At 39.4% G+C, this 25,762-nt stretch overlaps 1 protein-coding gene across 1 annotated transcript in view; it reads left to right on the top strand.

Annotated features, from left to right (window-relative positions):
* Positions 1-25,762, top strand: part of ABCA4 (ATP binding cassette subfamily A member 4) — a 73,859-nt gene that overhangs the window by 21,340 nt on the left and 26,757 nt on the right. Inside the window, exons 11-21 of the mRNA XM_075156999.1 lie at positions 609-806; positions 5,320-5,525; positions 6,337-6,513; positions 9,161-9,383; positions 11,199-11,420; positions 13,372-13,576; positions 16,150-16,206; positions 20,306-20,401; positions 23,144-23,321; positions 24,681-24,812; positions 25,081-25,220. Coding sequence (XP_075013100.1) covers positions 609-806; positions 5,320-5,525; positions 6,337-6,513; positions 9,161-9,383; positions 11,199-11,420; positions 13,372-13,576; positions 16,150-16,206; positions 20,306-20,401; positions 23,144-23,321; positions 24,681-24,812; positions 25,081-25,220 — 1,834 coding nt within the window. The remainder of the gene's footprint in view (positions 1-608; positions 807-5,319; positions 5,526-6,336; positions 6,514-9,160; positions 9,384-11,198; positions 11,421-13,371; positions 13,577-16,149; positions 16,207-20,305; positions 20,402-23,143; positions 23,322-24,680; positions 24,813-25,080; positions 25,221-25,762) is intronic.

Raw genomic sequence — 25,762 nt, 5'->3', positions numbered from 1 at the left:
GTTTGAAGTCTAGTCGTAGCTGCATTACAGCATCTCTGTGACAAAATCTCAGATCTGGACACTCTCTAGAATCTGGCTAATGACTTCTTAAAAAAGGCAGCAATCGCTGCTTCCCTGTCTCTGCAAAATGTCCTTCAAGAACAGACAACTTGATTTTCTTGGGTTCTGCATAGGCAAAGAAGGCAGTAGGACCATGTTTTTGCTGGGTCCAGCAATTTACTACCTTAGGAAATTGCTTATTTCCACATCTGTTAGATCTGACTTTGATCAGCTGCAAGCAATATTTGTAGTTAAAGTTTATAAAGGACTTCATACTAGAGAAAACATTGGGTTTTCCACACTCTTCTCTATTAGATTAGACATTTATTGCATTTATCCTGTTGCTTATAAGGAAAAATGCAATAAATAGTGAAGGGTAAATTGCTTTTCATCCATCCATCACCTCCAGTTGAGCTATGCAATTGCCCATTTATAAAATTAATTCCTTAGCATGCCCTTTTGTACTACTTCATAGCTCAGAGCAAGCTACGGAAATGGAAACCTTTCTAGCTAAACAGGGCATGTGGGGAGGATCATTGCAGTGAAGCTGTCCTCATGTGTTTCCTCAGGACTCTCTGAAGCACCCTACAGTGAGGGAGTTCTTAAACAGCCAACTGGGTGCTGAAGGCTTAACCGCTGAATACATAATCAACTTTCTCCACAATGGGTCTCCAGGGAGCCGGGAGAAGGGAATGGCAGACTTTGACTGGCGGAACATCTTCAGTGCTGCAGACCAAGCTCTGCGTTTGCTCAGGCAGTATCTGGAGGTAAGGTCAGCCCTCTCACTGCTGGGAATACTCATAGAGAATATCTTAAAGCAGGGTAGGCAGTACTTGGGGTCTGTGGCAACAGAAAAGAAGTTTAAAATTGTAAGACATGCTCATTTGTTTCAAATTTAATCTCAATATTAAAAGCATGTTTTTAAAATAATACAGCAGTACAAGGACATATTATGAAAAAAAAAACCTTCAATATGATGATCCCCAAATGCTATATTCAAAATGTTGGTTGAATGTGTGAACACACTTTGATGCTGAGAGGCAGAAAGTGAATGCAAAACCTCGAGGAAACGTTTTTTTGTAAGTACTAATAACTGACAGGCCACTAATTTCAGCAAGACCAGGACCAGAGAAGCTAATAGTTCTTTCGTAAGTCCCTCATTTAAGTACCTGATCAAAATTCCATAGAAACCAATGAGGGAGTTTCCACTTGTTGTGTAGCCACTTCTGACAAGATGTCTGTGTCTCTTTACTGGAATCTGTACCCCCCTTCTCTAGGGTGCTGTGTGTTTAGTGGGGCTCTCTGAGGCTTTTTGAGAGCCACAGTGCAGGAACTGAGGTGAAGTTTCATTACATAAATGAAAAATGCTAAAAATGTAGATTAAAATATCAAGACATTGTAAAAATACTTTGGAAGATACTTTTAGTAAGAGGTTATTCTGGTATGGGCAATCTAACTTACTGATGAGTTCGTCAGACTCAGACTAAGTCCAGTGCAAAAAAGGTTATATTTTTTTAGAGGGCTAGGCAAACTGCTGCATCCGTTCCTTCCCAGAGCTGGGTAAGTGACACCAGGAGGTTTTTTTGTTGTTGGATGGGGTTTTTTGATTTTGTTTTTTAATCCTCTATATTTCTGACTGCAGATAAAGATGTGTTTGGAACTGGACCTGAGATGGGGTGGATTCCTGCAAAGTTAGATAAATGAAATGCCAACTCTTCTTTGTAAATTTATGAGCCCATGCAAAACTAGTGGACCTTGCAATGTTGCAGGTTAACTCCGAGAGTTTAAAAAACTATTGCTGTTGGCAGTAATATTAATACTTGGGAACTCAACACTTAGCATCTGCCATATGACGGTCAGGATCTTTATAGAGATGAACTACATCTTACAAGCATCTCTGAAAGGAAAGTAAATTTTTAGTTATTATTTAATGGTTAAATAAGCTGAGCCTCAAGCTCACAGAGAAAATTAATACTAGTCATAGGCAACAGGACCAAGCCTAGCTCTCCTAATTCCAATCCAGTTCAGTCTAAAAGACCATTCATCCCCTGCAAGAAGTCAGGAGCTGAGAGTTTATCTGCCTTCCTGTAGCTATTACAAGAGGGAACAATAAGGCTTTTGCACACAGCTGATTCTTCCAATGACCTTTTGGCATCATGCTAGCAGAATTACTTCTTACTCAAGCTGAGTGAAACATAGTGCTTGCAGCAGGTCAGTGCTGGAACGTCTAAAATATCAGGGCAGTTACTGTACCTGGTAACAGATCTTTGTGTCCTAAAGTTCTTTGTAATGAGCTCATTCTTTTAAGTCTGCTGTTTACACTGAGTTGTTAGCATTTGAGAATGTTTTCACATTGTGCCAAGCACAATGAGAACAAATATTTCCCTTTCAGGGACACCCTACTCTTTACCATAGCATGCAATGAGGAGAGGTGTGCTGCCAGCAACTATCTTTGGAGACTCCAGATCTCTGCTGCAAGCTGTGGTTCAGCTGAGAATCCCACAAATTATGCAGTGGCTGCTCATCCTCACTACCCCAAGAATTTCCTGTTCTTCCCTTTGATTACCTTAGGCCATAGAACAGCTATGAGAGTGCTACCTAGTCACCTCTTTATGCTTATTATTTTCTGGGTTTATCTTCCATATCTGTTCTTAGTATTTTAGTTTTGGTTTTCCCATCTTCATTGGACCATTTTAAATTGTGAAATAATTACTGGGCAAAAATCTGAAGTAAATTTCCCCAAGTGGTTGATTAATGAATTTTGATATAGTGAGGTTTATGCAGGCACAAGCTGTGTTGCAATTCACTGGAAAAAAAAGCCTCGGTAGAGCATACAGCTGTTGTTTTGAATGCAATTAATGTTAAGAGAAAGAAATTCTAGCTTTTGACTAGGAGATTATAATATAAAATCTCTTTTCACTTTCAAATGGTGTGAATTATTGCAGCACTGGTGTCTTAGTCTATGTTCTTATACAAGCTTTGGTTTCATTCTACTCATACAGAAGATCTATAAGCACTTGTGCTTTCTGTTTTAAACACTTGCTGCTTCCTTGACTGGACCTCTGGATAAGAGCCTGTACTGCTCCTCAGCCTAGTCCAGACACTATCTATTCTGCACTGAAAATCTAGAGAAGATCAGTTGTCTGTCAGTACTTTGCCAGTGCCATTCCCGCAGATTCCCCTGGAAAGCTACATGAGTTCTTCTGCAGCTGCAACAAGTACCTTGAAAATAATTCCTCATAACAAAGAAACAGCAAATAGTCCTCCAGACACTGCAAAGACACAGTTACACGGCAGGACTTTGCTGTGGAAACACTGGCACTTTGGCAAGAACTAAACTGATTTCCAGAACTCAGTTAACTCTGTGGGATATCCCAAAAAAATTAATACAACCTGAGCCATCAGTCTAATTTGATTTCTTTTCTGGCATACAAACTAGAAGGTGTTTCTGCATTATTTTGCTTTCTGATATGAAATTCTATGTAGTTTAATTTTGTAAAGCAAACTAGGAGAATTAACATTTGCAAAACACCGTGAAGAGTAAAGCTACAAAATAATAAAGTTACCAATTTAACAGTTTTGTTTTGCTACCAGTTAAAAATATATTTCCATATAGATCCCATTAAACTGTGATACTTCGAGTTTTAAAGGAAACAGAGCATGATTTATTACAGGGAAAGGTTAAATAAAGGAGTCTTTAAGATGTCTGCCCATTACATAACAAGTTGCCTGTATGAGCACTTTGATGTGGAGTAATTTTTGGTTATTGACCTGCAAGAGATGATCAAGAAGATAAGATCAAACAAGTTAGCCTCCTGGAATTTTATGAAGCAAGATAATTCAATAAGTATCTTCCCAGTCCATCAGGAGGTTAAATACTTGTACTTTCTGGTAATGTCTTGCCAATTCTGAAGGGCAGAAGCTACATATACAAACATAAGTCTGTAATTTTACAGATAACTAATGATAGAGTTTGTAGTGTTCACAATCTTTTTGTCTTACAATGCCTGTTAAGTAGGTGTTAAATGGGGGGTCATGAAGGGCTTAGATTTTGATGACTTGGTGTCTTGTATATGGACTGATAATAATACATTTCACAATAATGACAGAGACTAAGAAAGAAGGCAGTTTGCTGTGAAGGGTAAACTACACTTTATTATTGAGATAGCCCAAGCATGTTACCTTAAGCCAGCACGTTAATCACATGTCAGAATTCAGTAGGGACACAATATTATCAGTAAGATCAATTGACGAGTTGACTGGCATTAAATAGGAGTAAATGCCTAGATACCTAAGAGACTTTAAGATGCAAATTTATGCTCTGACTCTGCCAGCGCTTCACTTTGCAAAGTGCTTTTCAGCTGAAGTCCATGGCTAATGTGGTTTTCTTATAGATCAGTCATCCTTTAGCTCCCTGGTGTTCAGTCAGGCACTTCCTAGGCTGAAAAAAATGTCCCAAAACTTGAAAAAGAGACAGTGTTTTGATTCATCTGGACTGCTAAAAAGCTCTTATGGCCAGATTTATTTTATAGCTGACTTAATTTTATCTCCTGGATGCAGACTGTGGAGACAGTTCCTGATACTGGGACCTTATCTGTGCTGCAGCTTTAGCCCTTCCAGTTCAGATATTTGCCTTTTTGAGGGAAACTTCCAAGTATAGTTCAAGTGGCAGAGTTCACATTTCCATGGCTGAATGATTACAGTGGCTTAACTATATTTTAAAAAAAAAATTTCATTCTATGTCATTAGTAAATGTGGCACCATAGGCTTTGGCTGAACCTAGTACTGGCTATACGTTTTGTACAGGTACATATAAATTTGCCCTGTCATACTTAAATTGCAACAGCAGCTCCTGTTTTAGTGGCCACCCTTGCTTGATTTCTTACTTGTCGGGATGGACATTTCTTGAGCTTGGAGGAGGCAATCCTTAAATAACAGGAATAAACTGCTTTCAGAATAATTCCATCCACTCACATTGACCACAGCAAAATGCTAAATCTGAGGTTTACGGTTCGTTTTAGGGACAATGATGTTTCTGAGCTTGTATTGATAATGCTGTGTGTTTTGAATTTGTCATAAGAATTAGACAAAGGATGGGGAAGCTTTCAGGAAGGAGGAGAGAGTCAACTTTTAATAGTTTCAGCATAAGCTTTTAAAGCTGAAAATAACAACTACTTCAGATGAACCTACCTCCCTTTTCTGTTTTCAACCACTGATGTTTGCTTTAATGTATACCTTTTACTAGTTTATTGCTATTTTTCTCTTTGTGATTATTTGTAGTGCTTGACCTTGGATAAATTTGAAGGTTATCTTGATGAAACTCAACTGACTCATCAAGCCCTTCGTCTGCTGGAGGAAAACAAATTCTGGGCTGGTGTTGTTTTTCCAGACATAGAGCCTACAACCAGCAGTCTTCCACCTCTTGTGAAGTACAAGATCCGGATGGACATAGATGCAGTGGAGAAAACAAACAAAATCAAAGACAGGTAAGTGATGGTTCCTTCTCAGTTCTTGCCTGCCATAACATGAATATGAGAGACATAAGGACATTAGAACCTGCATTGGATACATGCATTAAATTCAACTGTATTCACCAATAGTTAGTATGTAATGTAGTGCAGAATCCATCTCCAGTTGCCAGGTACTAACACAAGTGGTATCACTCTTGTGACAGTTAGGTGAAGCGGTGGGTAAGTGCATGGATACATGGCAAAGGGAATGACTCTGCTCAGAATCTATTCATTAACATGCTTAAGTTTTTAATTGGCTCCATCACTGGGAGAGGCAGACAAGGAAGTTCTACGTGGATTGTGACCTTGCTGTCCTCCACCTGGACAGCAGAACTTCTCTGCTGTTCCTCCTCAAGTCCCCCTCAAATGGACTCACTTAAAGGGATAGCAGAAATCATTTCTCAGGGTTGTCTACATAGAGGAATATAATGGTGTCTGGTAATTGCAATTCAGCTGTTCCAGTTTAATCTCCAAGGATACTGTATTCCAAGTACAGTTATTTCTATTCTAGAACAGTTACTCTGCTACATGATTAATTTATGTACATTTTTGGCCAAAATTGCTGTTCTGTGTCAGTGTAGAGAAAATTAAAGGAAACAAAAGAACCTTTCAGGTCATATACTTTCTTAAGCAATGTGGTCTGACAGACCAAAATCTAGAAGAGACAAGGCAGTGCCCCTACAATTTCAGTAGTTAAGATTTTTAAAATTTATTAATTTCCCCCCTCCTGCGCCTTCCCTAAAGCCACTGTTTACCCAAATTATTTCCATGTGAATTTTCTTTTGAGGTACTGGGATCCTGGTCCAAGAGCTGATCCTGTGGATGATTTACGTTATATCTGGGGAGGCTTTGCATATCTCCAAGACATGATTGAGCATGGGATTATAAAGACCCAGACCAACACTGAAGTGCCATTAGGAATTTATCTGCAGCAAATGCCATATCCATGTTTTGTGGATGATGTGTGAGTAAAAGCAGTTTATCTTAATTCTGATGAATTCTTGGATTGCTGGGTGCGTTAAGACTCTTAAGCACCAGTTCTAACCCTATTCCAAAGGTATACATGCAAGAGCAATAACTGAGACATCACTGAATGAATTTGTTCTCCTCCTTATCCAGACTCCAGAAGCTGTCTGCCAAGGTTCTACCCCTTATCCCAATCTTAGCCTTTGTTGCATCCAGGCAACCCATGTCCAGACCTAAGATGAACACAAAACACTGGCCCCTTAAAAGCAGCAGTTTTCTTCCAATTTTTGCGTATCACACAAAATCCAAAAAATAATCTGGGGTTTTTTTGGCCTTACTTTTCCAGGCAATAATAATAACCTCACCTAAACCTTCAGGTTTAGAGAATCTGTTGTCAACAGGGCACCCCAACTATAATGCTTTGATCCCTAAGAATGTCAGCCCTGGAACTACCCCTGTGATTACACAGGACCCAGCAAAAATGTGATCTTTTAAAAAATTTTTATCTAACTAAAAGTAAGCCTCATGCTATAGCATATGACCAGTGCCTGTAGCAAAACTGAACACAAAGCACTGACCCATGTTAGAACAAACACTGTGCATCATTCAGTTAACTGTGCAGAATCCATTGAAGTGTAGTAAGCTTCTTTTCCCTGATTACATCTCTAAAACCCAGCTTTCTTTATATCCAAAGAATCATTTCCTAAAGAAAAATTGAACAGAAAATGCTTGTCCCAATGGAATTGGTACCTCTCTTGCTATCTCTGTAAGTCTTGAAGAATCAAACAACCCAGTCTCTTCAAGTGTATTACCACCCTAACCCTAGACTTAATCATATCTAGATACGCTAGTACCCAAAGCTGTAGTTTTTGGTCCTTGAAGATACCTACAGACCTTGCAGAATAAAGAAACTAAAAGAGAAAGAGGTGGTTTGTTGCTTCGTAACAAAAAAAGAAAGAGACTGTGCTCCTGGGTGTAGAGATTTCATGGCTACATGGAGGCAGTGGGGTTGTGGACCTCCATTAGCACTGCCTGAACCAGCATGTGTGCTCCATATTTTATGAAGTGGTGCCTCTTCCCTGTTCACAGTGTGCCTGTTCCAATGCTGCAATCTGTGCTACTGCAAATGTCTTGGTATACATTTCACTCAAAAAAAAAAAAAAAAAAAAAAAACCAAACAAAAAAACCCAACAAAAAAACCCTCACACAACCAAAAAAAAAAAAACAACCAAGCACTATAGAAATCATTTCATAGTTCTGTCATTGTGCTCTGTTCAGGCAAATGCTAGTACTTCAGATATTGGCAGATTGCAGATACACATAATTTGACTTGTCATTCCCATCAATTGTTACCCGTTAGCCTGACAAAATGTTGCTCTGGCAAGCCTGCTGTTTATTTCCTCCCCACTGAGAATTCTGCAGAGGCAGAAACCCCATCTGTGCAAAAGTCCTGTGAAGCCTGCAGCAACCACACGCAGTCACACAGTTTCAGGGCTGATATCCAAACCTAGCGATGGCCTCTGCAGAGAGGCTGCTTAGGTGAAGCAAGCACATCCTCATGGTGAACATGTATGTTGTGCTATGCATGGCCTAGTGCTGGGTTACGTGTGTCCACCAACAGGCAAAACCCAGTGTACCCCAGGCCATTCCACAAAAGCATGGCTTTGTTTCAGCAGGCCAGATTGCTCTTCAGGAATTTTTGGTGGAAAAAGTGAAGATTTTCTATTTGTTTTGACAATGGAGAAGCTTATGGCAAAAACGTAGTTCTGTAGGGCTCAGATTTAGGAAGCTGAAGGTTTTTTTGCTCCTTTTTGTTTTTAGCAGCTCTAGGCTTTTGGCCTTTAAAGAATCAAGTCCATTTGGTTTTCAGGGTAATTTCACTGAGAAATTGCAATGCCAACTTCATAGAAAATATTTTCAGCTTTTTCACCCCAAAATCTGTTTCTCACCCTGACAGCACACTTGGGGCAGTGCTTCACCAAAGATCATCTGCCAGGGCTGAGCAGCCATAGAGTCTGGGGGGAGGGATGGAGAAAGGGAGCAGTGCCTTCATCACAATACATGAAAGGCCACCCACAGCAGCCTGTCCCAGCACTGTCATACTGGAAGTGATACCATGTGGGACAGTCCCGACGCATTCCCCAGGTCATGGTTTATATGAATTTCAGCAGCCTTGCTGGCAGCATCTGATGCTTTTAATGCTTAATTTGTTTAATTCTTTTGCCAGTGAATCTTGGGAGTGTAAAAAGACAGTGACACTCCCAAATTGTTAACATTAGCATATGTCTTAAAATATTCTTTGTACATTATAGTAAAAGCATTATGGCAATTCACTGTGGAGAGAGATGTATTTTCATGAGCCACCACATGTTTTGTAGCCTTCAATAACTCTTAGAACCTCTTTGTAAAATAGAAATAACATTTATCTATCTCATGGGAGTGCAGCAACTGTTAGTTCATTAATATTTAGGTTGCTTGTGAAGTTCACTAGCAAGGTGTTGTTGATGTTTAGACTGAGAATTTCCAGTCCCATATTCAATAAATGTATTATCCCCCACTCCTTTTCCTTTTCTTTCTTGCTTTTCATCACAATGTTTCTCTGTTTTACCTAAGTTTAATTAATTTCTCCCTTCCTGCTTGGGTAGCTTCATGATCACCTTAAACCGCGCCTTTCCCATCTTCATGGTGCTAGCTTGGATATACTCAGTTTCCATGACTGTGAAGAGTATAGTGCTGGAGAAGGAAATGCGTCTGAAAGAGGCTATGAAGAACAGGGGTATAACTAATGGGGTGATTTGGTGCACTTGGTTCCTAGACAGCTTCGTCATGATGGCTGTGAGCACGTTCCTCCTCACAGCACTGATTATGGTAAGGATTGCCACTCTCAAACTCACTGTTGTGTTTGCACTGCTGATACCAGTTTGCTGTTGAGAAAAAATAGTAGCCATTCATAGGGAGATGGGAATGGCTGCTGGCCTGTTCTGATTGCAGCATGTAGCAGGCACATTGTTCTAAGCAGACCTCATGACAGCATCAGCACTTGGCAGAGACAGAAAGATAAATTCACTAGTAAGATTTATTGTGGGATCGCCCACAGAACAATACAACAAGCTGATTACTCTGTATATTGTATTTCCTGTAGGCAGAGGCAGATCTCCCAATAAATAATAATTGTTGCTTTAAATAGAAGGGATCATAATATGAAGAATTTTAATCTTGTAATTCACCATATGCGATTCATTTATAATGTTCAGTGCTTGCCTGCGTAGAAATTATGTGACTATTTCAATGGAAAAAGAGACCACAAGGACAGAACTTTCAGGACAGCCTGAAAAAAAAAAGAAAAAAAAAAAACAAACCTTTTGCTTCTGTGACTCAGAATTGCTGTAATTTCTGTAACTTTTCAGGACAGTTTGGATGTTGTCTCTAAGGACTACCTCTTATCTCTGTTACCTGAGAACCAAGCTCCTCCTAGCTGCTCTATTTAGTTATATAAATCTGTAGCATTTTGATAAGGAGGAATGCCCTTGTATCTTTTCTGATGTGGGGAACTGGTATTGATATAAATGCATAGTTAGGGTTCAATCTGCTCTATCTTATCAGTCTGCCCTGATGAGTTGTTCTAGTTCCTTGTGGTTCCATTACAGCTTGGGTGGATAGAGAAAGCTTACTTTATTCACTACACTGGTTTAATTAAAAATCAGGAGGTAGTTAATACCAGAGAGGAATGTGCTTATACCTATAATTTGCTTCCTTTCCTGGATTTCACTATGCCAGTGTGAGGCACCTTTGTAAATATATTCTTATGAGAGATTGTGTCAGTTGATAAAGAAATCGATCTCGGAGGCCCAGTGGGATATTGCAACAATGCTGAGACCTATTTATAGCCTTATAGACCTATTTGAGCCTTTTATAAGATTCAAAACAAAGTTGAGCCTAATAAATAGGTCTCAACATTGTTTTTTAGGAGTAAATAGATAATCAGCAGCAGTCCATGCTCTTCTTGAGAGGGAGTGTTTAATCTACAAAAGCTCTAAGGAAAAAAGGTCAATAAAAGTTCACCCAGTGGGTTAGTTAGGACACAAGGATCTCTGAGAAATTGCACTTGGATTCCTCAGCTGTGATACCCTTTTGGAGTTTGAATATCATTTAGCTGCAGAAGCTTTATAATTTTCCTGTTTGTTTGGGGGTTTTTTTGATGCATTTTGTCAGGCTTCCTTACATTGTCTTTCCTGCACATCGAGCAAGTGGCCTGAGGAGAAAATGAGAAGAAATCAATGAAAATTTATTATGATAGTTGAAATACTTTTATTTAAAATGTATAAATTTCCAAGCAGGAACATTTTGCTTGGAATCATTTGCTTATTAAGACAGGGACAGAATGTCTGTTTTCAATCAGTTATGATCTTAATTCAGTCATCAAATATGAATATGAACTCCACAGCCTATGGTGCTAACCTGAAGTGACAATCCAGGAGCAGGATAAAGTTAGGTGAAGGATTTGTTATTGTAATGACCTCAGGTGTTGAAACATTACTGCCTGGGAGAGTTAGAAGTCATGTTAGGTAAGAAAGACTGCGTTATTACTCATTACAGTTACATGTCAGTGGCAATTCTGACATTTTCTGCTAGTTCAGAAAGTGGCAATACTTCTAAATTTTTCCATTTTCCTTTTGCTTACAGTGCGGACAAGTACTACATTATAGCAGTCCACTTCTCTTCTTTCTATTCCTATTGACATTCACCACGGCCACCATAATGCAGTGTTTCTTATTCAGCACCCTCTTCTCCAAAGCAAATCTGGCAGCTGCCTGCAGTGGAGTCATCTACTTCACCTTGTATCTGCCTCATATTGTCTGCTTTGTCTGGCAAGACCGCATGACTGTTAATCTGAAGATTCTAGCAGTAAGCCTTTCACTGATTATATGGTATCTTTGGGTTCAAATTTTGCTGCCCTTCTCACTGTGCATACATGAGTAACAAAGCATTGCATGCCTCTTCCTCTCTGCTTTTTTGATTCAGAGAGGGAGACCTCTGAATCTCTCTCAAATAATTAGGGATTGCAAGTGAATAAGCCTTCAGCAGGCCTAGTGACCAAGAGATATTTTCATGGCTTTTAGAAAATTCAGTAAAACTTATTTTACTTTTTGAATGCAAAGAAATTAGCATAATGTTCAAAAATTTTGAACACTTCCTTGTAAGTCAAAGCAAATTTACCTTCTGGTATGTTTAATAAATACAAAGGCAATCCACAAAATGGGGACAGTTATCTTTCTCATGTGCTATAACCTAGTTAACAGGGTAATATCTAAGGATGAGAAGACCTCAGGTTCACATTGCTTCTTTAGATGAACATAGAGTTAGGATTTGAACCCAGGTGCCAAAGCTCTAAGAAATATCTTCCATCTAAGAAGCTGTAGACATTTTCCATGCAGTGCTTCCTTCTTGGTTTTCTTCCATAATAGGCAAGATACTTAACAATTCAGTGGAGCTGGAAACTTCTTGCTGTTTTTTGAAATGGAACTGTGAACTTACAAAATTATTCAGACTAATTTTCTGTTGCCCAATGAATCAGGAAGGGGAGCGGGTATTTGAATCCAGTCTCCCATCTTTGCTGAGCATTCTAACAACCTAGGTAAAAGAGAAGTGCTGTCTTTTCCTCTTGCACTAGGAAATCTAATGAAAAAGGAAAAAGAAAACAAAACTCTTTAAAAGCTATAACTAAGTGTAAATATGGCTATGAATCAGCACTCTTAACTGATGTACTATGCAGACGTAGTATATACCATTTTTAGTTCTACCAATTAAGGCAATAAAGTGCAAAACTTGATCCTGTCATTAAGTCAGGAAATGAGTAGGGTTGGCCTCCAACAGGTTCTGATTTGGGAAGAAATCTTGAGACTAAAACACAGTCTAAGCCTAAAACCAACTCTCTTCTCATCCTGAAGTGAAGGAGGAGGCATCTGTGTAAGAAAGGATATTGCTGGCCAGAAGCCATTAATATTTTTCTCTGTTCCTGATACATTTGGTCTTATATTTGTTGTTCAAAGGTTAGTCTCTGAAGAAGAGATAATTACAAGGGATGGTAAGGGGTGGGGTGTGCACGTGTAGGGGGCCTGAAGAAAAAATAAAAATTTTTAAGGACAAGTAAAGTAATTGAACAATGAATGTATTGCTAATAACCAAACATTTTTCACTTAGCACAGTATGATAATTCCTCATTCAGAGTTGTTGTTGGGATCCCTCTTGTCCCCTCATTTCCTAAGGTCTGGCATTCCTGGCTGAACTACATATCCTGTGAAACAGCACTATATCACTTCTTTCTCTGTTTTTGCAATGCAACATTGAAGAGGATGTTTGGATACTATACTGGTTTATTAGTTTGTTGTGTGAGAACTAGGTAGCAGACACACCAGGGGAGGGGATGGTTGTGGTTTTCCTTATCCTGAGCATCTGGTGTACTTTCTGTCTTGTTACTTATAGTAGCCCTGCCCCATGCACTCAAAGTATTTTGTTTCTCCAAGATAGGCAAAGGTGTACGCTGCAAATTTCTAGATGCATCTATAGTATTTTCTGAACAGAGACTAATGGAAAAAAACAAGCTGTGAAGGTTGCCTAGCAGCTAAAGAACGTACAGCCAAGGTTGAATTCAGTCTATTATGGCTAAATGCTGTTTAGAATTGCTGCCATTCAGAGGATTAAACATCCCAGTCCAATATAAAAGTGAAACCACTTTCCCCTGATCATTTGTTAGGCATTATCAAGTTTTGAAGTCCAGACCCTAAAGATCGTCGTCTTTTGTGGTTGGTTTACAAAATGTTCCTCTGAGTTGAATGTCATTTTTCCTTTATTCCAGAGTTTGCTTTCTCAGGTAGCTTTTGGTTTCGGTACAGAATACTTGTCACGCTATGAAGAGCAAGGTCTTGGCCTACAATGGGGTAACATCAGAACCAGTCCCTTGGAAGGAGATGAATATAGTTTTCTTTTTTCCATTAAAATGATGCTTTTTGATGCTTTTCTGTATGGAATACTTTCTTGGTATCTTGACAATGTTTTTCCAGGTACGTCAATTTCTTATTCCTACAAAGTGTAGTGGTAGTTGTTGTAAACTGTGTTAGTCTAATAAGTCTCTGAGTGTTTCTCTGTCAGAAAAAGGGTACTTGACATTGTAGACCATGAGTCTTATCCAGTATAGCACCACTAGCTTATTAAGGGCTTCCACTTTTCTCTCTTTCCTTTCTCCTATTTTAGTCCTGAAAAGAATGGAAAAGGAGGAAAAAGTAAGGAAGGGGATGCAATTTCTGGTCCTGTTTTTAAATTTAAATAGAAAATAAATCTAAAAAATATCATCTCTTAAAAGCCAATTTGTGTAGATCTTTTTCTTTTGAGAAGTTTCAACCATTTCTAGTAAGAATTTTAAAAATCTTTTAAAATATAGAAATAACAGTTCTAGATCATATATACTATGGCCACATTAGGCCTACTGTTTCTTAAAGGATGGTACTGTTTCCTGAGACATATACTGTGACCTAGGCAGCTGTGAAAGTTCCTCTGTGGATTTATTTTATTTCTAAATGGGAATCCTGGTTCTAGTGCAAGTTCACAAAAGGATTTTCTTTGTTATCAGTTACAAAGTTTGGGAACTTACTTTGTGAGAAAGTGGTTTGTCCTTGTAGCTTAAATGGTTATCTTGCTTCTTATTGAATATTGGTACAATATAATAAATGCAGACTCTTATGCTGCACAAGCAAATGAGCTTTCTTTTCATTAATTTATTACTCCCACATGTGAACTGTAGTTCTAGAACGTGTTTCTTGGCAGATGGCTATCTTTTGAGATCTTGCAGATTTTCTAGGTATGAAGGAAAATTAATTACGGATAAGGTAAGATGGTGCTTGTCTGCACACATCACTTATGATAGTTAATCCAAATCAAGAAAAGATATGGATTTGTTAAATGGTTTTAGATGTGTCTGAGAATATTTTGCTTCAAAATTAAAATATTACCTTAAGTCTGCTCTGTTTGTGTCCCTACCAAAGTGAGCTATGCTACACCAAATTAATGCCTTTTCAGTTTTTAAGAAATGTGTCCTCACAAAGAAGTTTAATGCAATTTTAACATACTTATTTTCAAAGCTGATTTGCAGTAACTTTCCTCAAAGTTCCTCTTTGGAGAAGCCCGTGTTGCAACTCTGATTATTTAAAAAAGAATGGACAATGTACTACTTCCATGAACACTGCAGGAATTGAAGAACAGGAGTTTCTTTGCTCATAGATCCAAGTTGGTTTTTTTCAGCCAGCACTTTATACTACAGTAACTCCTCTCAGGCTTCTATTCATTAGCTTCAGTTCCTCCCAATATGTGCTCTGAGTGTCTCCTTGGCTTTTTGCTCCTCTGTTTCTGTGGAATTTCTCATAGCATTTCTGTGTCACACACATGCAGACCTACCAAATCAATGCTGTAGTCTCTGAGCTTACTATATGAGTTCCCTATATTATCCTTTGAACCATATGGTTCAGCTCCTGCTCAAGTTTTCTCTGCAGCCAACCACCCATTGGCACACTAGTCTTTTGGCTATTTGAGCATTCTGCTCCATAATGGAGTTCACCTGGGTTTTGCGTTCATCCTGAATGAGAAACAGTTGTTTTAGCCACCAGCTTCAAAGGCGTATAATCTGGTCCATAACAAGTGCAAGGCAAACTACTTATGGATGCAGACCGAGCATTTGTGTGCATTAATGGGAGTACAAGTGGTTGCCTGACATACAGGGTAATTTTGGTAAGTCAGAAATAAGCACTTTCATAAACAGTGGTTTTCAATACAGAAAAACTGACCGGTTTTCAGTGAGCATCACAAATTCTCTTTGCTTATTTTGAATAAGTAGCTCAAGGCCGATGACACCTGGGTTTACAAGGATGCCAGTTTTAAACATAGCAGCTCAAATCCCTGCATTCTATAAACTAATATGATCCAGGAAAGCAGTGTTGACTTGCACTAGCTCTGGTCTGGCCTGACAAGAATGATAATGTTATTGTACTTTCTCTCTTCAAAACAGAATTAATATGTAACCAAAAAAGCCTATTTCTGCTTAAGAAAATGATTACTCTGTTGTCACTTTTCCTGCAACGCTGTGTGCTGAAATAACAGCCAGAGACTCTTTTTCTCATTGCCAGTTGTGAATTCAGGCCTAGGGTAATAAGTGTAAATATAATAAGCTTTTCGCTCATGTCAACCCTCAAGGGGTGGGCCTTAAAAGAAAGTCCCTGAGTGAGGCTGGGATCCCATCTTAAGCAATCAGGATGTTCCTTGGCAGCTGCTGCCTGGTTGGTAAGGGTTCAGATTGTCCCCATATAAGGAGTAGCTTCATTCTGTAATTAAACCATGTTCTACTTAAGAAAAGGTAAAGCCAATCAGAGCACATATTTTCTGAATATTTTACTCCTGTCCAAAAGGAAAAAAATATCTGCAAACAAAATCTGTTCTGTGAGGTATGTGGTGAATGGTTTGACCTTCTGATATGCAACACTAGGACTGCAAGTGTTTATAATTATAGCTCAGACTTTGTCTAGATGAATTTGTGCCCACTGAGGAATGTGTTTATGAAGTGCACTTTACCTACTTATTTTTGTTTTAGGGGACTATGGGCTACCACAGCCTTGGTATTTCCCTGTGCAGGAATCTTACTGGCTTGGCTCTAGAAACCCAAAAGCTGAGAAAACAGCAACTGCTGATGGTGAGTTCTTTTAAAACTTTGGTGTTTAGAAATAACTTCAAAACCACTGATCCGCTTAGAGGTGACTGCGTAACATTTCCATTACTTGAGCTGCTGCAAAGATTAGCGACAGCCATACGCTGGGAATCTCAGCAGGTGCCTTTGAACTTGGAGTGGCCTGCTATTATTAGAGTTATTAGAGGTGAGTCACTGTTCCATCTGAGAGCCTTTAAAGCATGTGTTCACAAGCAACATCAAACCCCCACTCTCTAACCGACACCTTTTGAGACATTCAAGGAGTTCTTATTGCCCAACACAGCATTTGTGAAATGAGTCAAAATGAAATTCAATGTTGATCTTGTTTACACTGAGGTTCCTCCATCTTTCTAAACCTGATTTTTTTAATCTAGTTTGACACAAATTTAAATCTGTTTACTTTGGGTTTGTAAGCAAGATCAAAATTGATGCAACCCTTGGATCTTTGAATCACTGAATTGCACTCACCCTTGAATGAGTGCAAAAGTCCTGCTTCTGCAGATTTTTTTTCTGTGCACTGATACTGGAGTAGTTAAGAACAACATGTGGGTGATTGTATTTAAATAGGAATTAATGCAGAATGATGATTAATGTCTGGAATACAGGCTTGCTGAAGGTGGTGTTTTGAAATCTGTCTTAAATTTACAAGGTAACAGTGAAACCAATCAAAATGACAGATGAGGAAATAATTTCTTCAGTCTTCTCATTACCATCCTTACCCTTCATCAACTCAGACAGACTGCTGACAAGGCAGTTTTATCTCAGGGTGATACCTCTGAATCACAAGGAAGTTAATCCTTTTTGTGAACATGTTGATATGTCCCCTGCTCACATGTTTTGATCAGAAAAAAAGGAGGTTATAACATTGTTGCTTTTTTTTTTTCAGAGGCTTTGCCTTCTGGTGCATTCTGAGGGAATGAACAGGTTTTCCTTTAGACTTCCTGTGACAGTGTTCAGAATGGTAGAGGCTTGTCTAGATATTATGGAGTCTGTTACCTGCTTTGGCTTTTCAAATGCTGCCCACCAGATTAGAATCTGACTGTATAGGACAGAGGAGGAAAGAGCCAAAGGAGGACTTGGAGCATGTTTATAGATTAATGGAAAATTTCCAAAGACCCAGATAAGATGACAGCCACTACATCTCATTGACATTCTGTGGAATTTGGGCATATCCTGCACCAGAGCTCCTTTGAATATCTCAAATTTGGAGCACAGTTACTTGTAGGATTTTAGCATTTTCTATTTATTTAGTTTAAGCCTAAGTTTAGTAGAAATGAAATCCATTTTCTGGTTATCTTAATGCCTCATAAGTTCTGTGTGTTCTTTGATATATTTCTAATAAAAGGCGGACCCATGATTTCTTAATACCCAAAGTAAAGGTTGTGAGAAGGCTTGAAAGCCCCAAAATACTCAGTTGCTCAGGTAGGTCAGCAACAGAAAAGTTTATGGCTACTACTTTATTGCCAGTTTTTTTTATTTTATGAGTTTTTAATGGCATTTTTTAGATTACTTAGATAAAAAATTTTGCTTAAGTGAAGCCTAGAGTTTATTTTGTAGTAATGTTACATCAGATAGTTGAGCTGATCTAACAGTTCACTGTTGAGAAAAAATGGGACAATCTTGCAGTCCCTTCTACAGCTCTTATCCTAGTTCTGCTGATGCTTATCAGTGCCTGGTAAGATTAAGAGGTAGATCTTTCTGGAAGCCATTCCCAAGAACAGAAGTACAAGGGGATAGGAAATAATGAACATGGATTTATCAAGAGCAAATCTTGCCTAACCAGTCTGATTTTCTTCTGTGATGACTGGATCAATGGACAAAGGGAGAGCAGTGGATGCCATTTAACTTGACTTTAGCAAGGGCTTTAGCATGGATTCACATAGTATTCTGATAGCCAAATTGATGAGATACAGGCTGCTTGAGTGGACGCTAAAGTGGGTAGAAAATTGACTGAACTGTTGGGCACAAAGAATTGTGATCAGCAGTACAATGCATAACTGGGGACCAATTATTAGTGGGAGGGGTCTGACAGGGACTGACACTGCTCTTAATACTGTTTAATGACTTTATTAACAGCCTGAGTGATGGAATAGAGGGCACCATGAGCCAGTTTGTGGAAGTTACCAAATTGGAGGGAACAATGGAGTGCAGGGCAGCTCTTCAGAGGGAGCTCAACAGGCTGGAGAAATGGCTTTATAGGAACCTCATGGAGTTCAACAAACGTAAATGCATAATATTGTGTCTGGGATGGAATAACTCCACAGGACTATACAGACTAGCCACCACCAGGCTGGCAGGCAGTTCTGTAGGAAAGGTCTGGTTGACAGCATGTTGAACATGAGCCATCAAGTATGCCTGTGTAGCTAAGAAGACCAGATGCATCCTGAACTTTATTAGCAAGAGTATAGCCATCAGTTCAAGGGAAGTGATTCCTCCCTTCTAGTCAGCACTTGTGAGACTGCATCTGGAGTACTGTGTTGTTCAGTTTGGGGATTGTCACTGGAAGGAAGACATAGAGTTACTGGAGGGAGCTCAGTAAAGAGCCACCAAGTTGATTAGGAGCTGGAGCATATAACAAGATGCTGAGAGAGCTGGATCTGCTCAGCCTTGAGAGAGAAAGTTAAGATAGACCTAGACTTCTCAGATGTGCCTAGTGGAAGCATGAGAGGCAACGGATGTACGTTGGAAAACAGGAATTCTGATTCAATATAAGAAAAAAAAATTATTGTGAAGGTAGTTAGAACCTTGCTCAGAAAGGTTGTGAAATCTCCATTTTTGGAGATAGTCACTGTGATCTGAATTGGCCCTATTTTTTGAGGACTGAACTGGAGATCTTTGGAAGTCCCTTCTGATCTAAATTATTCCATGATTACCTCAGCTAGCCTGAGTTGCTGATACTTATTTCATCTCTCTTCTACAAAACATTGCCTTGGGTTTTCTCAAGCAGGGGCAGTTGGAAAGGTCATCTCTGATTAATTCCTTTGTAGGAGGCACGTGATTCTTACCTATTTGAAGAACTAAGACTCTTCAGTGCCTCAGCTTACATGAACAACTGTAGAACTTTTCTTGTATCTTTCCTTCAAGGGTAATACTAAGCATTTTCTTCATTTATCGTAAGTGGTTAATGTGTTGGGAAGAAAACTGGATAAGAAAATGTCAGCTAATGTAAATGCACAACTGAAAATGAAGCTAAACTGGTAAATTATGTTGGTACATTCAAAATTTACTTCTATCAGTGCCCTTTTGTATCCCCCACTTCTTTATGTTGCTATTTGTGCACCAGGTAATTTTACACAGTTTTATGGGCTAAAATTTCTTATAGCAGAAAGTTATGGTGTTATTTCACAACAAAATTAAGTCCTAGGCCATCTGATAAATTACAGTTGTGCTAGTTGCACTCTAGGCTGCCAGCTTGAATTCGTGTTATGTAAACAGTTCCTTCAGGGGCTCCCTCTTCTTACATCACTGTTCTTCCTGATTTGAGCTTGTCGCCATACGTGATTTTATATGACTGTTTTCCTTCATGGCAGCAAGGTCTAAGACCAAATTGGAAAGCCAGAAATTCTTATACAAAAGTTAACACCAACTCATTCACTCTGGCCTGAAGCTAATCTCTTAATCTAAGTAGCAGTTTAGCAGTTTGCTTTTCATTTAACCTTTTCATTTTGTTTTTCTTCCTCTCACTCCCTGTAAGTCTGGGAAATGTTTGTATGGCCTTTCTCTTCATGTGATGAAGAACTTGGTCTAGAGCTGCATGGACAAAATGTAAAGCATGTACCCAATATTAGTCAGGATCTTCCACTCTAAGTCTTTAATTGCAAAACTGTCAGTCGTCTTCCTTAAATATCTGTTCCTGACACTGTGAAGCAGATTTTAAGCTAGATGGCTTTGAGTGCTGTGTTCTTAACCTGAGTAAAGCACTGATGATTAATGCTCTTGGAGAGCTCAAGGCTTAGGACTACCTCCTTTTCCTCAAAGCACCTCTAGAGATAAGAGGAAATTAAATGTTGGTTATTTTTGGTTTATATAGAAAAAAGTTCAGAGTCAGAAGGCTGTGTGGATCAGAAGGCCGTGGAAGGGGAAGAAAAAGAAAGCAGAACAAAGAAATCTGAAGAACCTGAAAAGCCAGAAGAAAAGAGTGACAACGAGGGGGAGAAGGATGGTAAAAACAAACAATGTAAACACAAACGAGAAAAAGAACCCGGCAAGCAGGGGAAGCCTAAGACAGATGTCCAGGACAAAGATGAAATTAATAGTAAGGACAGAGAGTAACCTGAGTACTTCTGAGATACTATACTCATTGTACTTCATAACAAACTAGACATAGGAATGATTGGAGTCAAGCTACAAGAGCCCAGTACGCTATAGAGGATAGCATGCGACTGCCAGAGCTAAGCTCAAGAGAGGCATTGACTCTCCCAGCTACTCTGTCACTGATTCCTCTATGTTCACAATCCCTTAGAATATTTTAGCCACCACGCATGAGAGCGCTGTCTTCCAGAAGAGCTCTGTAACTTGTGTTTTATCGTGCAAATACAGGCTGTTTCTATAGCAAGTTAGTGTTCGTGCTGAGGGAAGCGTCAGAGATGTACACATTGACTTCTTAGAATTAAACAGAGCCATGACTTCAATAAAAATACTTACGCTTAGAGGAATGTTCTTCCCTCCTAGCCCTTTTGGTTTCTTTTTTGTTGCCTATCTTTAGTGTGTCTTGCATCTGTAGGGAAGGGCTGGTTTCAAAGGGATTTATCTGAAGTCCTCTGTGTGTCTATCTGCAGCCTTTTCTGGTGCTGACATTAGCCACCACCTAAGAATTCCTGAATGACCTGCCTTGTTTTCAAGTCCCAATGTCGTCTTCTGTGGGGAGCCAGAGAAGTTTTCTGTATGTGATGCTCAGAGGAATGCATGTGGATTCTGTAGCAAAAGTAACTGCTACAGACAGCTCTGGGCCCACTCTGCCTCTCTTGAAAAGCTAGAGATAAAAGGGAGGTCATCAGAGCTCCTCACGTAGGCACTGAAAACATGCATTCAGGGTGAATGGAAACAGGGCAGGACTTCAAAAGAAAAAAGACAGGCAGAGGGCAAAGGTTATTTCAGCCAATCTACTCCTAGTACTGCCTTATCTTTGTGGTGCTGTACTCGTCAGCTCCCAAGTTCCAGCTGCTACATGGCCACAGAGGAAGGGCTTTGCCTGTCACTGTACAAAAAAGCCTGCCTTCCCTTTCAGCCAGCCACAGAGGAACTGGGAGACATGTGGGGAAGCCAGGAGCAGACCTGATATGTTTCAAGGACACAGTTTCCAAAATGGCTTCATGTAAGAGCTAGTGCTTCATGGAAGAGTAATGGGATGGGAAATGGAGAGTAGTTCTAATGGCTTAACTCTAGTGCAGTCCAATACTAGCACGGGTTAGCAGGGCAGACACACTACAAATCTCTCCTAATTGCTTGATACATTTTAAGCAGAGCCTTCACCAAAGCCCCATCCACCTCCCCCATAAATGCTGCCACCTCTGAAGAAAGACCTAAATGGCCCAAAATTGCACTGAGGGAATAGGATCAGAATGGAGAAATATGAATCACAAAAAAAAGGAGCTCAACCCTCCACTAATGTCCTTCAGGTGATGCAAAGCAGATAATGGGGGGGATCATCAGAGAATTTGCCTCAGAACTTGTCAGTGAGTCTTGCAGGTAAATGTGAATTGAGCTCATGATACATATAAAACCGAGGATGATACCTCAATTGCCAATATATGCAGAACTATCTAGCCGGACTCTGTGTGAACTTTTGTAAATACAGGGATGTTTATATTCGGCCCAGTAAGGTAAAAGGAAACTTAGATTCCTTCACAAAGCAAAAGAAAAGTTTGTCATATACATAATTTTATTTAAAATAAAGCTACCCATTCTACATGAATTATTTCAGCTGCTCTGTAGTATACACAGCTCTGTGATGTGCAACATATTTAGGACTTTTTCCTAAGTATTGTTTATAATGACAGTCGTACAAGCCACTGATGGGAGGTGGGGCTGGTTTCACCCAGATGGCATTGGCTGTTCTCCACACAGGCCTGCTGGGTATTGTACAATTTAAGTAAACTGCAATTGCAAAACAAGCCTCCCTACAAAGCCTTAAGTATTCTGTGTAAACAAAAGTGGACAGGGTCTTTAGTTTCAATTTCTCAACTCCTATAATTTATGTTGCCCAAGGGCTTAATTTACTTCAAAGGAGGTTTGTTTTGTCTAGAAGCTGATGCAATAAAACATCCTGATGGTGCTATTTACAATAATGCATTTTTAATCCTGAGAGAAAGCCATCCCATGTAGTGCTCATGTTAGGTACTGCCTAAGTCTTGAGCTGGCCTCAGCAAGGGGGTAAATTTCACCTACCGGGATTAAAAGCAAATGTTGGGGTTTTTTTTAAAGCATCATGGTAAAGGAATGCACAGCTGGGCAGATGATTTGAATGGCAGATTTCATCCTGGCCAGAAAGGCAACCTGCTGCTTGTTTAATGCCATCTCTCAGCCTGCCTAAGTATCTACAGACAACAATCCCAAATAATCTTCCTGCTACACAATGAAAAAGGAAAGCATGTTCAGCTTCACCTGATCCAATGAGTTACCTCTCCACAGACCATTACAATTCTGGGCTCCGCTTCTCCTGTCATTGATATGTGGGTGAATCTAAATAAATTGCACTGCAGTTAGAAATCTTGCCTCAGTTTGGTATTGGTGTGACTGGAGAATCTGGCCCTGGCGCATGATGCTGTATTTTACTGGGTATGTGCTGTTGCTTCTGCACTTACTGATGTGTCATCATCAGAACTGGGATTAAAACATGTTCTTTTATTCTTTTTTCGTTCTTGATTTCTTGCCTTTCAAGTAAATACCTTCTTTGAGCCCGAGCCAACAGGATTGATTCCAGGAGTATGCATTCAGAACCTGGTGAAGATTTTTGCGAACAGGCCCAAGCCAGCAGTAGATGGGATGAATATTACTTTTTATGAGGGCCAGATCACAGCCTTCCTTGGTCACAATGGAGCAGGAAAGACAACCACCATGTAAGTCTGTATTTTAGAAGAAGCAAATCCAGGGCAGTGCTCTATTGCTCTGTCCTGAGGAGCAGTCTTCTCTTTTCACTCTTCTCTTGTCTCTCTACCACCCCTGCAGCTAGCTTGACGCACAACATCAAGCTTTTTCCAGACAGGGAAATGCTGCCCCTAGGCAAAGAGAAGATATCCTAGATTAGCTAAAGCCCTGGGAGGGAGGCAATGCATGACATAAACAAGTGAAAGTCTAGAGAGAAGGAAGCAATTCTCTCCCCCAGAATTCATTTCCCGTGGCCAAACTCCGGATAGGTGAAGAGGGAGAATGATCTTCTGGCTGAAAGAGCTGAAGATTTGAAAGCCACCACACTCCACATGTTCTTCGTTTCTCTGGCTTTAACTGGCCTTAAGTCAGTCATGGTTTTTGGTCTGTGTGCAAAGGAGTATAAAATATAGGCCCTCTTTAGACAAAATGGTTACATATATGCAAGATCCATGTCCAGATTAAAATGTTCCTTTAGTCCTAGAACCCTAGCGTCTCAGGAAGCTGGACTTTAGGAATGTTTAATTTTCTTTGTACAGAACTTTATTTCCCAAAATAGGATTAATTGGTGAAGAAAACATTTCATGAGTCTGTGACAAGTTCATCAAACGTTGAAAGAACTGGAGTGTTTCATGATGATGTTTCCCAGCAGAACACTTTAGTTTTTTTCATTAAAATAGACTTCTATATCAAATGCAATTTGAAATGCTTTTTAATTTTTTTAATTGTTCCACAAGAAATATGTTTGACCCAAAATAAAAACATCCTAATCTGCTGAAAGGTTTTTTAAATTTGTTTTTCTATTCTCCTGATAAAAACAAAAATTTCTATTGCTTTGAAATTTTCAGAACTGAAAAATCCACTCTTCATCCAAATCTAGTAACAGGTTCCACCCATTTGCAACATAACCTTTGGCCCCCTTCCATTTCACAGAAAATAAAGGTGTAGGGCATAAGTCAGGGTGGCTGGAGATCTCAAAACCATTATTCTCTGACTTGGTCCTAGTGAGCTTCCTTTTAGACCCCTATGTACATAGGGGCAATGTAACATGCTGAACAAACTGCTCTGAAACAGAGTAGCTGAATAAAACAATTTTTTAATGCAGGCCAGAACCATACAGACAGGAGTATCAAAAATTACATTAGCAGATCCACAAGATTCTCACTGTAGCAGTGCAAGAGTATTTATATGTGTGCTTTTTACTGGAGTTGTTTCATCAAGGCCCATAGTGAGAAGTCATCATGCACCACCTAGTGGAATCATGCAATGCATCTTCCTAATCTGGCACAGAAAGACAAGAGAGTGGGAATTTCCTCATTTTATTTTCCCAGGTCGATAATGACAGGCCTCTTCCCACCCACCTCTGGAACTGTGCTGATTGGCGGCCTGGATATTCAGACTCACATGGACTCCATTCGGCAGAGATTAGGCATGTGCCCTCAGTACAACATCTTATTCAATCAGTAAGTATCATTCCATACTAGCTTTAAGAATAAGGGTCCCAGTCTGCATGCTTGACACATCCCCAAAGCCTGTGTTGCTTCTCTTACTGTGCTGGCAGTAGATATATCTCAGAGGCACTTCTCCCAAAGAAGATCTGTGATCCAGATTTAGGGTAAAGCAGCCCCTCTTCCTTTAGCAAGATAAAGCTAGAGTGAATTTATTGCTGCTTTGGAAAAAATCTGCTTATTCATTTAAATTACCTTGGTGCCTTTCTGTCTGATTTCACAGCCTTACTGTAGCAGAGCACATCTTGTTTTATTCTCAACTGAAAGGGAGATCCAGGGATGAAGCTGAGCAAGAGTTGGAAACAATGCTAGAAGACACGGGCCTCACCCATAAAAGGAATGAAGAGGCTCAGAATTTGTCAGGTGCCCACAGGATTGTTCTAAGATGTTTTTTCTGCTCCCTATTCTTTGTCTTTGGGCAATTATTGTTTCAATTACATGTTTGAGGCCATATTCTGACCCATCACTGTGCACTGGGGAGGTCTTTACTCTGAAGAGTAAATGGGACTGTACAAGTAGTAAAGCTGGCACAACCTGTCCCTAAAGCTTCTGTTTCTTATAAATATACAACAAATTCAAATATACTTAAAGCTGTTATTTTTAAATGAGTATATAAAAAAAAATCTGTCAATGTAAGAAAAAAAACAAAATACAATATTCTATTATTTCAAGGCAAATGAAATATTATACTATTATGCTGTTCCACTGCTTGGATCAGTACTATATAATACTGTATTACTTAGTAGGAGTAATTTCTTTAATTCAAAAGGTACAAATGCACATAGTGTATTTGAACACATTTCACTTTCAGATTCAAAAGCTGATTTGAATAAACAGCCAGGTGTTCTTACACTACTTTGTCCTGATTGCAACTGTAAAAGTTGGCTAGTTTCACATGAGAATAT

Source organism: Calonectris borealis, chromosome 8 (assembly GCF_964195595.1).
Source record: "Calonectris borealis chromosome 8, bCalBor7.hap1.2, whole genome shotgun sequence".
NCBI classification, from domain to species: Eukaryota; Metazoa; Chordata; class Aves; order Procellariiformes; family Procellariidae; genus Calonectris; species Calonectris borealis.
The sequence above is the reverse complement of the archived record's forward strand: the minus strand, read 5'-3'. Positions and strand labels throughout refer to the sequence as shown.